The sequence below is a fragment of the Chiloscyllium punctatum genome, chromosome 18 (assembly GCF_047496795.1).
Source record: "Chiloscyllium punctatum isolate Juve2018m chromosome 18, sChiPun1.3, whole genome shotgun sequence".
Classification (NCBI taxonomy): domain Eukaryota; kingdom Metazoa; phylum Chordata; class Chondrichthyes; order Orectolobiformes; family Hemiscylliidae; genus Chiloscyllium; species Chiloscyllium punctatum.
The window spans coordinates 71,610,996-71,626,833 of NC_092756.1; the positions used below are offsets into that span (position 1 = coordinate 71,610,996).

At 45.9% G+C, this 15,838-nt stretch overlaps 1 protein-coding gene across 4 annotated transcripts in view; it reads left to right on the forward strand.

Moving 5' to 3' along the window:
* Positions 1-10,270, forward strand: part of serhl (serine hydrolase like) — a 42,035-nt gene extending 31,765 nt beyond the window's left edge. For 3 of the 4 annotated variants that reach the window (XM_072588456.1, XM_072588457.1, XM_072588458.1), the window contains exons 10-13: positions 1,054-1,088; positions 2,259-2,335; positions 7,274-7,367; positions 9,857-10,270. In XM_072588456.1, the coding sequence (XP_072444557.1) occupies positions 1,054-1,088; positions 2,259-2,335; positions 7,274-7,367; positions 9,857-9,964 (314 nt within the window). In that variant the 3' untranslated portion in view covers positions 9,965-10,270. The other variant, XM_072588459.1, reaches the window with a different exon arrangement.
* The last annotated feature ends 5,568 nt before the right edge of the window (positions 10,271-15,838 follow it).

The window sequence follows — 15,838 nt, forward strand, 5'->3', positions numbered from 1 at the left end:
CCTATATATATTCACCAAAAACGGATACCCGCGCAATTTCATCAACAGATGCCTAAGAGAAAGACAACGGAACGAGGACATGCCGCAACCCAAAAGACTAGCCACACGACAATACATCAGGAGCATTTCCGAACTGACAGCCAGACTACTGTGACCACTAGGACTAAAAACAGCACACAAACCAACAGCCACTCTTAGACAACACCCTCACCAGAACGAAGGACCCGATACCCAACATGAGCAAAACCAATGTAGTGTACAAAATCCCATGCAAGGACTGCACAAAACACTACATAGGACAAACAGGAAGACAGCTAACGATCCGTATCCATGAACACCAACTAGCCACGAAACGACATGACCAGCTATCCTTAGTAGCCACACATGCAGAAGACAAGCAACATGAATTCGACTGGGACAACACTACCATTATAGGGCAAGCCAAACAGAGAACAGCCAGGAATTCCTAGAGGCATGGCACTCATCCACAGACTCTATCAACAAACACATCGACCTGGACCCAATATACCAGCTACTACAGTGGACAGCTGGAACTGACAACCGGAAGCGGCAGAGACAGGCCACTATAAATGCCGGAGGAAACATCACAGAAGCACTTCACAGGAGGCTCCCAAGCACTGAGGATGTCACCTAGACAGGGGACAAAACGTCTGCAACACAAATTCCCAGCTCGGCGAACAGAACCACAACAAGTCATTTATCAATTAACATCAGCAGCTGACCTGGTCATTTATCTAATTGCTGTTTGTTTGTGGGGACCTTACTGTGTAAATGGGGTTCCCTGTTTCCTACATTACAAGAACTGCACTACATCAGAAGCACTTTGGGTAAGAAATGTGATATGAATGCAAGTCTTACATTGGATAACAGCTTTACAGTCCTGAAGGATCTCTCCGACATGATTGTTTTATACTCTATAACAGGTTTCTGATGAGACACACGAACATTAATAGGGCCATCTGTTTACCAGTAGAGGGATTGAGAAATGTAATTTTTTTTTAATGCTTCTGACTGAATATATTACTCTTTTAGGTGTTGTCTTCAACCGCGATTTGAGAATTAATCTGGTGAGTTTTTCCCAAAATGTTTCTTTTAAGCTTTCCTTTAAGGTCTTCCCATGACTTTTTTTGAAATTCACTTGTGAAATGGGAATGTTGCTGGCTGGGCCCAGTATTTATTGCCCGTCCCTAGTTACTCTTGAGAAGGTGGTGAGTTGCCTTCTTGAACCGCCACTGTCTATGTGCTTGGTGGATGAACCGCTCCCAGCTTTCCCCTCAACCTGACAACTTTTTGTAACTGGGACCAAGAATTTATTTCATTGCTTTACCTTAGTCTAACCGTCCCTGGCAGGCTGCTTAACATCAGGCGAAGGATTGGAGGGTGATAGAGATAGTCATAGAGATATACTGCACAGAAACAGACCCTTCGGTCCAACAGTAATGTCCCTGGACTGCTCATGTAGAGGCCCATGTTAATATTCTAGGGACATAGATTCAAATCCACCATGGGCAGCACAGTGGCTCAGTGGTTAGCACTGCTGCCTCACAGTGCCAGGGACCCGGCTTCAATTCCCGCCTTTGGCAACTGTCTGCGTGGAGTTTGCACATTCTCCCCGTGTCTGCGTGGGTTTCCTCCGGGTGCTCCGGTTTCCTCCCACAGTCCAAAGATGTGCAGGTCAGGTGAATTGGCCGTGCTAAATTGCCTGTAGTGTTAAGTGTATTAGTCAGAGGGAAATGTAGGGGAATGGATCTGGGTGGGTTGCTCTTCGGAGGGTCGGTGTGGACTTGTTGGGCCGAAGGGACTGTTTCCACGCTGTAGGGAATCTAATCTAATCATGACCAGTGGTGGAACTTAAATCCAGTGAATAAACCTGGAATTGAAAACTAGTCTCAGTGATGGTCACCATGACTGCAACACCACTGATTGTTGTGAAACCCATCTGGCAGGGAAAGAAATCTGCTGTCCTTACCTACGTGGAGTCAACTGTTAGCTAGCCTCTGAAATGGCCCAGCGTGACACTCTGTTCGAGGGCATTTCAGGATGGATGACAAATTCTTGCCAGCAACACCCACATTTGATTGAAGAATGAATTCTAATACCCTGTGATGAACCACTGTCCTTCATACAAATCCAAGGAGAGCTGTGTCGTAGCTGAAGAACAGACTACTGGTGGGAAGCGATCAAACAAAGCACTGTTTAACAGCTCCACCTTGTTTTTGTTCAACCTTCCCCGCCAGCACAATCCTGTAAGGATAACCATCGAGCAGTGTCTGGAATTTCAGAAGAATATCACAGCTGCTGTCCTCCTCCTCATGTAAGTACCACTGCCTGTTATTGTGCGCCTCTCGACTGGTTTTTCCAGATGGTGACCATACTCAGTGGGTAGTCCCTTTGTCTCTGTGAATACAAAGATTGACCTCCAGGGACTTGAACACAGAGTTTAAGCAAATGCTTTCAGTGCAGAGTGTTGGACAAAGGAAGTAGAATATAGGAGCAGGAGTAGTCCATTCAACCTGTTGGGCCTGTTCCCCCATTCAATATGATCATGACTAATCATCCAACTCGGTCCCCTGATCCTGCTTTCACTCCATACCCTGCGATTCCTTCAGCCCGAATTACTGTATTGAACTCCCTCTTGAACACATTCAATGTTTTGGCCTTATCTGCTTTCTGTGGCAGAGAATTCTACAGGCTCCCCACTCTCTGGGTGAAGACATTTGTTCTCATCTCAAGCTGAAATGGCCTACAAATATTATTAGACTGTGACTCTAGCAGTAGATCCTCCCAGTAATCAGGAACATCTTTCCTGCATTTACACTGACGAGCCCTATTAGAGTTTTATAGGTTTCTATGAGATTCCCCGTGATTCCCTGAGAGACCAAAACCTGGTCCCCCCTGGCCTTAAATGGATTAAAGGATGAGATCCTAAAGGATTGAAACCGTGCTCCTGTGTTTGATTCCCCTGCCCAGCAAAGACTCTCTCTCAATGGTTACCCTCTCAACTCCTTCAGATTCTCGGATGTTTCAATGGGATTGTCTCTCAGTTTTTCTCTAAACTCCTGGGAAGAACCTCATGAGACCTTAAGAAATAGGAACTGGAGTAAATCGTTCAGCCTTTTGAGGCTGCTCTGCCATTCAATAGGATCGTGGCTGATCCAACATTTCTCGCGTCCACTTTCCTGCCCTTTCCCCATAACCCTCCATTCCCTGACTGATCAGTAATCTGTACATGAGGACTGTGCCCCCCCATCTGTCTGTGGCATAGAGTTTCAAAGACACTCAGCCCTCTTTAAAGAAGAAGTTCCTCCTCATCTCAGGTTTAATTGGTGCCCCTATGTTTTTGTTTTCTGCCCTCTGGTCCTGGACACACTCTTATATATGTTTCATTGGGATTGCCTCTCGTTCTTCCAAACTTCAGTGAGTAGAACAATTAGACCTTTGTTCATAAGACAGTCCCTCCATACCTGGGATCATCCGAGTGAACCTTCATCTCCAATGAACTGATACCTTTCCTTATACAAAGGGACCAAAACGTACTCCAGATGGGGTCTCACCAGCACCTTGTACAATTGCAGTAAGACTTCCCTCCTCTTACACTCCAACCCCCTTGAAATAAGGACCAACATTCCATTAGCCTTCCTGATTACCTGCCGCGCACCTCTGTGCTAGCTTTCTGTGTTTAATGCACAAGTAACCCCAGGTTCCTTTGTGTTGCAGCTTTATGCAGTTTTTCTCCCTTTTAAATAATATTCTGTTCTTTTGTTCTCCCTTCCTAAATGAACAACTTTGCATTTTCCCACATTATACTACATTTGCCAATGATTTGCCCATTTACTTAACCTATAAATATCTAAAAACACCAAAGTAACTCACCTCTTGATTGCCCACAGCCAGTCCACTGTCTACAAGGGAAAAGTCAGGAGTGTGATGGAATTCTGTCCAATTGCCTAGATGGGTGCAGTTGTATCCAGGCTCAAACACTCAACACCATCCAAGAGAAAGCAGCCCGCTTTATTAGCACCCCATTTGACACCTCCAACATTCACTATCTCCTCCACTAAAGCATAGATGCAGTGGGGAGTTCACCAACGCTCCTAAGACAACAACTTCCAAATTTCTTCCATCTAGAAGGACAAAGGCAGCTGATAGCTGGGAACTCCACCATCTCCAATTCCCCTTTTATGCCACTCATTAATAATATCAATAAAGGATGCAGGAGAAAATCAGCCAGTTTGCCAGCATCTGTGGGGGTGAAAATCAGTGTTAACGCTTCGAGTCTGGTATGATTCTTCTTTGGAACTGGTCCCTCGCTATCCTGACTGGAAATGTATCACTATTCCTTCATTACTGGCTGGGTCAAACCGCGCCCCCTGACAGTGCTGTGGGTGGACTGCTGCAGTTCAAGAGGCTAGCTCAGCACCACCTTCTGAAGGGCAAGTACAGGTGAACAGTAAATGGCCAGCAATGCCTACATCCCATGAATAAATAAAACAAAATCAAGACCAGAGACCTAATTTATTCAACATCTCATCTACAGCTGCCCCCCTCACTCCAGGGATCAATCTAGTAAACCTTTGCCATATCAAATCCAATTTACCCTTTCGGATTGATGTAAAATCCTCCCCAAGGATTTATTTTGGAGAACAGCAGGGGAGATTCCCTCTATGTCCTGGCCAATCCTTCAGCCAACAGCATTCAAGGTGGTTGTGGGATCTTGCTGTGCAGAATTTGGATGCATATTTCCTACACTGCGACAGGCCAACCCTTCATGATTGCTTTATAACTCCCTTTGGGACACCCTCTGGCTGTAAAAGGTTGTGTAGAACTGTAGGATTTTTTTGTGTGTGTGATTGTTATCAAGGCAGACTAGTTGGAAGACCAGGCATGAGTGGAAGATTCCAGATTCTAGTTAAAGATGGACACTTCTGGCAAGTTGATATTAAATAAATGGGGGATGAGCCAAACGTTTGGGAGGTGAGGTGAACCAAAGTAAACAGTGCCAGGTCTTGGTTTAACGTTTTGCATGAGGAAGGAATGGGTGAGAGGGGTGGCTCAGGATTTGTAAAGTGTGTCAGTTTGAGCTGACAGTAAATGGAAGCTGATGTCAGAGGGGTTTTGGGAGCTGGCCAAGGAGATAGAAGGCAAGAAGAGCCTGGGATTGCTGCTCCCACCCTCTAGTGAAGCACTTGGTCTAAACTCAGCACCATGACCCAATGAACATGAGTATAAAAGCTAAAACTATACAAGGCAATAGTCAGACCACAGCTGGAACACTGTGAACAGTTTGGGCTCCTTACTGAAGGGGAAAGATGTACTAGCATTGGAGGAAGTCCAGAGAAGTTTCACTTGGCTGATACCACGTATGGAGGGTTTATCCTTTGGAAAGAGGGTGAGTAGATTGGACTTGTCCTCATTGGAATTTGGAAGAATGAAAAGAAACCTTATTAAAATGCACAAGATTCTGAAGGGATTTGACAGGGTTGTGCAGTGGGGTTGTTTCCCTTTAGAGTCCGAGGTTTACAGCATGGAAACAGGCCCCTCGACCCAACTTGTCCACATCGTCCAGTTTTCACAATTAATCTAGTCCTATTTGCCTGTGTTTGGTCTGTATCTCTCCATACCTATCCTATCCCTGTATCTGTCCAAGTGTTTCTTAAATAATAACATTGTACCTCAACCCCACCCTGGCAGCCATTCGAGACAGCCATCACCCTCTGTGTGAACAAACTGACCCTCTGGACCCTTTTTGTTTCTCTCCTTGCTCACCTTAAACCTATCCTTCTCGCATTAGGCTCCCCCATCATGGAGAAAAACTGTTGGCTGTCTTGTGGGAGAGTTTAAGACTTGAGGGCATCATTCTCAGAGTAAGGGTCACACATTTCAGACAGAGATGAGGAGGAATTTCTCCTTGCAGAAGTTAGGGGATCTGTGGAATTCTTCACCATCGAGGCTGGGTCATTAAGGATATTCAAGGCTGCGATCGACAGATTTTTAAGCGGAAAGGGAATCTAGGGTTATGGGGAAAAGGCAGGAAAGTGGAATTGAGGATGATCAGCCCAGCCAGAATCTCATTGAATGGTTGAGAAGGCTCAATGGGCTGAATGGTCTCCTGCTCCTGTGTCTTGGTATTGATTGTGGAATTTGGTGAAATCGCTGCTTTTTAAAGGGTCAGGCTCACACTGGATCAGCCACACAGTGAGCGCAATCAAAGACCGTGATTGTCAGGTTGGGTCAGGGTTAAGTTTATATTGATCAGAGCCTCACTTCCCTTTCACACGGCTCTGTCGATATATTCACCTTGGGCTGTGCAACATCACTGAGACCAGAAAAAAAACAACCACAGATTCAGTTCCTGCACCCGTTGGGTTCGCTGATTTAGCACAGTGGCTGTGTTCAGCACAGTTAGCTTCAGTGGACATGAAAGATCCGACAGGGCTTCCCATTCCTGAACCCTTTCCTGCTGGGATATGTTGTGGTGTCAACCTGATGGAGGTGAGAGATGGTCCCCAGTCAGTTCGGGTTGGTTTCACTCGTGAGGAATGAGGGTGGCTAGTAGAGTGGACAGAAGCTGCTTAGAACTGAAGCCCAGCTTCATTCACCCTCATGTGAAGGGGGGACTGACCTCACATAGAGTCATAGAGATGTACAGCGTGGAAACAGACCCTTCGGTCCAACCCGCCCATGCCGACCAGATGTCCCACCTGCCAGCACCTGGCCCATATCCCTCCAAACCCTTCCTATTAGTATACCCATCCAAATGCCTTTTCAATGTTGCAATTGTACCAGCCTCCACCACATCCTCTGGCAGATCATTCCATACACGTACCACCCTCTGCGTGAAAAAGTTGCCCCTTAGGTCTCTTTTTTAGATCTTTCCCCTCTCACCCTAAACCTATGCCCCTCTAGTTCTGGACACCCCGACCCCAGGGAAAAGATTTTGCCTATTTACCCTATCTATGCTCCTCATAATTTTGTAAACCTCTATAAGGTCACCCCTCAGCCTCCGACGATCCAGGGAAAACAGCCCCAGCCTGTTCAGCCTCTCCCTGTAGCTCAGATCCTCCAGTGCCCCCTCAATCATTGTACCCCCCCACACTCCATCGAATCTCCAGGACCAGCTGGTCAAACACTGTCACCCCCACTGCCTGTGTCCAGGATGATGTGGAGACTGACTTGTTGGTTTATGTGGAGGATAATCCCAGGGCAACAGGGGTGGAGCTCCCAGTGACCCATGTTTGTTTTTATCTTTCAGCGCTAAGGACGGACTGTGCTCAGAAAAAGCATGGAATCCCAACAAGCCACCATTTAGTCTCTTACTGGAGGGATACCGGACTCACTTGAAGGAGGTAAAAAGAGGCGTTTCAGTTCAGGGTTTGAAATACATCCATGTCCAGGCGGGCCCATAAGAACAAGACTTACCATCAGGGGACCTCTGAGCTAGGACAGAGTTCAGCCACATTCTGATCTTCACGCAGCGTATCTCATGTCAGGCCCGCGTTTGCCGCACACCTTTTGACTGTTAGTTTTCTGCTTTTTCTGTTTTGGTTAAATCACAGACTTTACGGCAGAAAATGCTGCAAGTCGGGCAAGTGTAAAAGATCTGGGACGCTATCTTCAAACAGTGCACAGGAATGTCAGGGGCTGACATTCTGTCCAGATTGCAATGCACCATTAGGTCTTTTGCTGTCAGACTCCAGAGCTGAGACCCTTTCTCACAGGGTCTGATTTCTGTGCACAAACACAATGTAACAAATATAAATCACCCCAAACTCCTCTGAATTCCCACCAACGCAATTCCTGATCTCAAACACGCACTGTTAATATCACCTTTCAAAGCTACTCTTGATAAAGCATTGTGTCTGGTCTCTTTCCACACTGCTCAAGGTCTCGCTCTCTCGCTCTCTCTCACGCTCTCTCTCTCTCGCGCGCTCTCTTTCTCTCTCTCTCTCTCTCTCTCTTCCTCCATGTGGCCATCTCTCAATTTACACTGTCTCACTGAGGAGTGGGATTTCTCACTGTAATCTTGACTGTTCAAGGTTTCAATCAACGAGGAGACCTTCAGCTCGGCAGGAACAAGGCTTGAAAATTGGCTCAAATGTGAACTGTGGGTCAAAAAGTGTGGTGCTGGAAAAGCACAGCCGGTCAGGCAGCGTTCGAGGAGCAGGAGAGTCTTCGTCAGGATGAAGAGCTTATGCTCGAAACGTCGAGTCTGCTGCTCCTCTGATTCTGTGCTTTTCCAGCACCACACTTTTGACTCTGAGGTTTCAGACAAATTTGGGATCATCCTTGTTAATGTCACCTTCTCACAGGAAAGGACAGGTTTAACTTGGCCAGTCTGTGTTCTTTAGCCTTGATACCTTGCCATCTGGCCTTTACAGGCAAGTACTTGTATGTTAAGATGCCAGACCGACAGTGGCTAATCTGTTAAAACATATCTAATGTAAACATCAGCTGTGAATACTGAAATGCCGAAATGTTCATTCTACATCCATCAGGGAGCAGGAGTCCTTTTTTGCGCAAGTAGATAACTTTCAATTTCTGGCTTTTTGATGCCAGTCTCTTCATTATATGAGCCAATGTGTCATCAGACTTTGAATTTGGATGAAAATTATAGTAATCGAGACGTACAGCACGGAAACAGACCCTTCGGTCCAACCCGTCCATGCCGACCAGATATCCCAACCCAATCTAGTCCCACCTGTCAGCACCCGGTCCATATCCCTCCAAACCCTTCCTATTCATATACACATCCAAATGCCTCTTAAATGTTGCAATTGTACCAGCCTCCAACACTTCCTCTGGCAGCTCATTCCATACACACACCACCCTCTGTGTAAAAAAGTTGCCCCTTAGGTCTCTTTTATATCTTTCCCCTCTCACCCTAAACCTACGCCCTCTAGTTCTGGACTCCCCGACCCCAGGGAAAAGACTTTGCCTGTTTATTCTATCCATGTCCCTCATGATTTTATAAACCTCTATAAGGTCACCCCTCAGCCTCCGACGCTCCAGGGAAAACAGCCCCAGCCTGTTCAGCCTCTCCCTCTAGCTCAAATCCTCCAACCCTGTCAACACTGAGCTTAAATCATGTATAACAGGATATTGCCAAGAGCAGAAACTGAAATGATCACTGACCTCTGAGAGTGGCACTTCGTTGTCGCTAAGTCTTTGGGTTCGGTCAATCACATGTTTTTGGTGCTTTCCTGACTGGTCACTTCTTCTGATGGTCAAATTTAAATTTATAAAGATGTTGCCAGACTTGGAGGGAGACTCTGAATAGGCTGCACTATTGTTTCCCTGCACCGTTGGAGGCTTGAGGGGTGACCTTTTCGAACTTTATAAAATCATGAGGGGCATGGATAGGGTGACTAGCCAAGGTCTTTTTCTCAGGGTGGGGGAGTCCAAAACTAGAGGGCTTAGGTTTAAGATGACAGAGGAAAAATTTAAAAAGGACCTAAGGGATAACTACTTCACACACACAGTGGTGCGTGTGTGAGGAATGAGCTGCCAGAGGAAGTGGTACAGGCTTGTACAATTGCAGCATTTAAAAGGCATGTGGGTGGGCATATGAATAAGAAGGGATTAGAAGGATATGGGCCAAATGCTGATAAATGAAACTGGATCCTTTTGGATTTTTGGTCAGTGTGGATGAGTTGGATTGAAGGGTCTGTTTCTGTAGAACCCCCTGTAGTACAGTACAGAAAGGCCATTCAGCCCCGTCAAACAATCCCCAGTTCAACTGTCTCCTCTTTCCCTGTTTCTGTGTCACTCGTTTCTCCCTGTAGCCGATTCTACTGTCCTCCCCTCCTGATCCCTTTCCCTTCCTCCTCCTCCGTAGTTCCGAATGGAGAAAGTACAGGGAAGTCACCACGTCCATTTGAATGAGCCGGAACGAGTGGTGGGAATCATCACCAAGTTTCTCCAGACGGTCACATCCAAACTATGAGGATGGAAGATGGGCAGCCTGTGCCTGGTCCAGCATAAAGAAAGGAGCTCCTTCCCAAAACCGAAGAAAGCTCTCTCAACTCAACACTGGTAACAAGGTCAGAGATACCAGTCCTGTAGGATTACCCCTGGGCCTGACCAGTCAATAACTCTTTTAACAGTATTTTAACAGGAAATATTAATGGCTTCAATTGTTTTGTAAAGATTTATTGCTGACTAACTGGAAGGCTGTCAGAATAACAGACATCACAGCAGGTTTAATTGCAGAAGGATGAATTGCTAGAGAATATTGTTGCTGAAAATGTGTTGCTGGAAAAGCGCAGCAGGTCAGGCAGCATCCAAGGAGCAGGAGAATCGACGTTTCGGGAATGAGCCTCATTCCTGAAGAAGGGCTGATACCCGAAACGTCGATTCTCCTGCTCCTTGGATGCTGCCTGACCTGCTGCGCTTTTCCAGCAACACATTTTCAGCTCTGACCTCCAGCATCTGCAGTCCTCACTTTCTCCTTGGAGAATATTGTTGAATGGTTTGGAATTTTGACTTTCTGTTTACGGGTTAGAAAATTGAAATCCGAAACCGGTTAAATCAGGTGAATGGGCTACAGGCGAATGTCATTGACCCCTCCTTGGCAGCAGAATTTCCCAAGGCTATCTCAGAGACACTGGCACAGAGTTTGCCAATCACTGAATTACAAATGCACGATAACTGTCTCAATGATAACCCTCTGAGGGCCCTGCACAGGATTAACTGCACTAAGGCAAACTTCTGTCTCTGAGGGCTCTAGTGGCATGGTGATAGTGTCCCTGTCTCTGCACCAGGAGGCTTAGGTTCAAGTCCTGTCTGCTCCAGATTGTATAACAGCGTCTCTGAGGAGGTTGGTTGGAAAATAACCAAGCTCTAGCTTGGGCTATTGTGACACAGTGGTAGTGTCCATATCTCCGAGGCAGGCGGCCTAACCTCAAGTCTTGAAGCATTGGCTTGAAATACCTAAACTTCTGACTTGTCTAAAATGCCAATCTCTTAGTCCCATAAAGGTTAGTTTTATTTATTTATTTATTTATGTGGGATTCTGTAGAATAGAAACAGGACCTCAGTCTAACTAATCCATATTGAGGAGATGCCAGTATTGGACTGGGGTGGATACACTTAAAAAAATCTCACAATACCAGCTTATAGGCCAGAAGGTTTATTTGGACGTTCTAGCTTTCGGAGGGCAGCTCCTTCATCAGGTAACCCACAAGCTTCCTGATGAAGGAGCAGTGTTCTGAAAGGTACAACTTCCTAATAAATCTTCTGGACTACAACCTGATGTGTGATTTCAAACCAATTTGTGTCAGTTTTCTACACATGGCACCCCCAGCTTTCCTGTGAATTCTTCTTAGCAGGCCACAGTGGAGAATCTGAGAGAGGGGGAGTCTCTGCCTTTCAGGTCCATAAACTGTAACAAAATGAGGGGGACTGATGGAATGGTGTTCTCCCTGCTCCTGGAGCACCCCACACCAGCAGCAGGTCCCTGCCACAGAACAGTGGGAGAGCTTTGACAGAGAAAATCAACAAGTTTTAATTCCTCCAGCCCTGTTAATGTAAGAAATGTTCCAGTGCATCCCAGAAGAGGGAAGGGATCTTTGGCAATGCTGAGAGAGTTGGGTACAGTTGCTGTGAAAAATGGCCTTGTTTACAGAATGCCAAGGAATACAAGAAAGAATGACATTCCGGTGTAAGGTTTTTACGTTCTCAGTAAAACTGTCTGTTGCCATGGCAGTGATTGTCAGTATTAGATTAGAAGTTTGAATGTTTAATCATCAGTAACAGTTTCCTCAAAGTTAGCTGTATTTTCAAGCAATAAGTTGATATTCTCACTCTATCTGTTTCTTGCCTTATAACAATACATTGATTAAAAAGCCAGATTTTCTGTTCTGAAAATTCGGAAGTTTCTGGATTTTTGAAAGAATTAGTTCTTTCAGCTGAGGCCAGCATTCCTAATTACACATGAACTGAGTGGCTTGTTCAGTCATTTCAGGGAACGGTTAAGAGTCAACCCCACTGCAATGGGTCTGGGCCAGATCAGGGAAAGATGACAGATTTCTTTCCCTAAAGGACATTAATAAAGCGGATGGTTTTTTTTTAAAACAGTCATCATTAATAATCTCATTGCCAAGACCAGCTTTCATTCCCAGGATTGTCAATTACATTTTATTAATGACATTGAAATTCTGCTGGCTGTGATGGGATTTGAACATGGCTCTCTGAAACATTACCCAGGGGGCCACTTGAGTTTTACCACATTACCATTACACCATCATCACCCCATGTTTTCAGGTGTGCTCACTGGCATTCTCTCCCACTGACTGAATGAGATCATCACAAATCTTTTGTTTAAATAGTGCCAAGAAATGCGTTTGGGAACAAGAACATTTCTTGCTTCCACCCCAAGTTGTGTTCCTACCTGTTATAACAGGTTGATCCATCTCCGTCTCCTCCAAGGTCCCAACATGACAGATCCCAGTCTTCAGCTAAACTGGTTCACTCCACGTGCTCTCAAGAAATGGTTGAACTCCTTGGTTATAACCAAGTATCTGGATTCTGACAACCCCCCTGGACGTAGCACTGAGGCACTGTGCCCCAGGTCTGGCCTCACTTCTAGCTGAACTGGTCTGGTACTGACACCTGCAAAATGTGTTGCTGGAAAAGCGCAGCAGGTCAGGCAGCATCCAAGGAGCAGGAGAATCGACGTTTCCGCCCTTCTTCAGGCTTATGCCCGAAACCTCGATTCCCCTGCTCCTTGGATGCTGCGCTTTTCCAGCAACACATTTTTCAGCTCTGATCTCCAGCATCTGCAGTCCTCACTTTCTCCTGGTACTGACACTTGCCTGACTAAACAGCAAAGTGTCCTAATCACAGGATAAATCCATTCGAGCCAATTACTGTCCCTTCAGTCTGCTCTTAATCAGCAAGTTAGCTCTAAAGGTGCTCTGCTCTCACACCACATTACTCACCAGCTATCTGCTCATCCGTTAAAAACAAAATACTGCTGACTCTAGAAATCTGAAATTTAAAAAAAGAAAGTTTGGGAGAAACTCTGCAGGCCTGGCAGCCGAGGTAGAGAGAGCATTCGAGATGACATTTCAGCTCCAATTTGATTATTCTTAAGGATCCATTCCAATTAAGTCATGTTGACTCTCTTTCTCTCTGCTGCCAGACCTGCTGAGTTTCTCAAGAGCTTGATATTTCACCTCATTTTGGATTCTACAAGAAACACTCAGCACTCGGTCCAAAGCTCGACAATGGATGCAGAATGTACTGAAGTAGGATACCTTCCAAACCCACCCCTCTACTGTGTAGAAGGACAGGGTCACAGAACCATTGTGTGAACACCTCCTCCTGCACGTTCCCCTCCAAGCCAAGTACCATTCTGACTTGGAAATACATCAGCGTTCCTTCAGTCAAAATCCTGGAACTCTCTCCCGAAATTCTATGCATGTCCCTGTACACCAAGTGCTGTTCAAGTAGGCAGCTCACCGCCACCTCTTCCAGGGCAATTAGGGATGGGCAATAAATACTGGTCCTAAACACTGAACGTATTAATAAGGCTGGATCAGGGTGACTACCTATGATATCAAGGCAGTGTTTAACCAAGAATATCTCGAAAAGAGCCTGATAATGGTTGGAGTCTGGGGGTAAAACTGTGCTCTGGTTGGAATCATACCCGGCACAAGGAAAGATGGTTGTGATTGTTAGATGCCAGTCACCCCAGTCCCCCCACCCCGACCTCACTGTAGGATTTCTTCAGGGTAAGTCCGAGACCCAACCACCTTCAACAAATTCATCAATACCCTTCATCAGGGGCTGTCTGCTGATTGCACAGTGTTCAATTCGATTTGTAATTCCTCACATACTGAAGTAGTCCCTGTCCATCTGCAACAAGACCTGGAAAAGTAAGTGGCAGGTAACTTTGTATCACACTAGTGCCAGACAATGACCAACCCCATTAAAGGAGAGGCTGACCACCAGTCCCCGGCATTGTGGTATTTATCATCGCTGAGCCCTCCACTAGCCACTGACAACAGAATCATATAAATGTGCGGCTTACTAGAGGTGGGAAGAGGTTAGGATTCCTGCAGTGAGAAACTTGCCAAAAGCTTTAAGCTTCTTCCACCACCTGAAGGGGACAAATCAGAATTGCAGCTCCAACATTTAAGCAGTTCACCTTTATTCAGAACTAAGAATCCTGGCTAATCAACACCTTTACTTTTCACACTCCTCCATTCAGCGTGAATACAGCACCTGTAAGACCATTGGATTAGAAGTTTGCAAATGTAGCATTTCTTATCAACAGAGGAGGTCAAACAAAAAACAGGAAACAATACACCAGTTGGTGTGACATCATACATTAGGAAAGTGCTGGAAATTCCTGAAGGAGGTCGAAGCAATGCACTTTGAAATTTGTGGTACAATTAGACATGGTCAACATTTGACAAAGATTAATAGAGCCTATTTGAGGATAGAACCAACAGGTTAGATAAAGGGGCACTGGTAGATTTTTTAAAAAATTCCTTATAGTGTGGAAACAGGCCCTTCATCCCAGCAAGGCCATGTCTACCCTCTGAAGAGTAACCCCCCCCCCCCCCCCCCCCCCCCCCCTCTGACTAATGCACCTAACACTATGGGCAATTTAGCACAGCCAATTCACCTGACCTGCACATTTTTGGACTGTGGGAGGAAACCCACACAGACACGGGGAGAATGTGCAAACTTCACACAGCCAGTCACCCGAGGCTGGGATCAAACCTGGGTCCCTGAGGCAGCAGTGCTGACCACCGAGCCACCATGCCACCCCAAATTGTATACTTGAATTTCCAAAAAGCATTCAATGAGGTGTCTTCCCTTACAATATGTCCTGTTTTCTCTACTCTTAACTGGACAACATTCTAAGGTCAGTGGTATTGGAAATTCCTTGTCACTGGTCATAGGCTGTGTGAATCCTTATGGCAGATGAGCCTGATCCTAGAGCCACATCTCTGACTACGCATTTGGCTGGTTATCTCTGGGAGGTGGATGTGGCCTTTGGTCTTGGGATTGCTGGCATTCCTTTATCCGGTTCTTTTTGCATTCTTCCTCTAGCTGACGGGTATTGTCAAAGAATGTGTCCCTTCATACAGGAGGTTCATCCAAGTCGATTTCTTCTGAGTGAGGGACTCCCAAGTATTAACAGCTATGCTGTATTTCTTGAGCAAAGCCTTCAGGGAGTTTTTGAAACGCTTCTTTTGTCCACCTCTCATTCGAGTGCCTTCCAGGAGCAGGGTGAAAAAGATTTGCTTTGGCAGTCAGAAGACAGGCATTGTTGGCCCAGCAGAGTTGGTATTGGATGACAATGGCCTCCAAGCTAATCATCAGTCGGTCAAATTTCAGATGACGACAAAACAGACTACAGAGGAGAGATGGAAGACCTGAAACAATGGTGCACTGAGAATAACCTAGCTCTCAATGCCGACAAAACCAAGGAACTTATTATTGACTTTCAGCGGGATGTTACTCATGCCCCCCTACACATTAACAGCACAGAGGTGGGAGAGTGTCAAGCTCCTGGGAGTGGTCAACAACAAGTTTTTTTGGACTCTTCACGTGGATGCACTGGTTACAAAGGCCCAACAACGTCTCTTCTTCCTCAGGCAGCTGAGAAAATTTGGCATGACGGCGAATACCCTTGCCAACTTTTATAGGTGCACCATCGACAGCATTCTGTCTGGATGTATCACTACCTGGTATAGCAACTGTACCATTCAAGATCGGAGACGGTTACAGAGAGTGGTGAACTCGGCCCAGACAATCACAAAGGCCAACCTCCCATCTATAGAATCCATCTCCCAGGCCCACT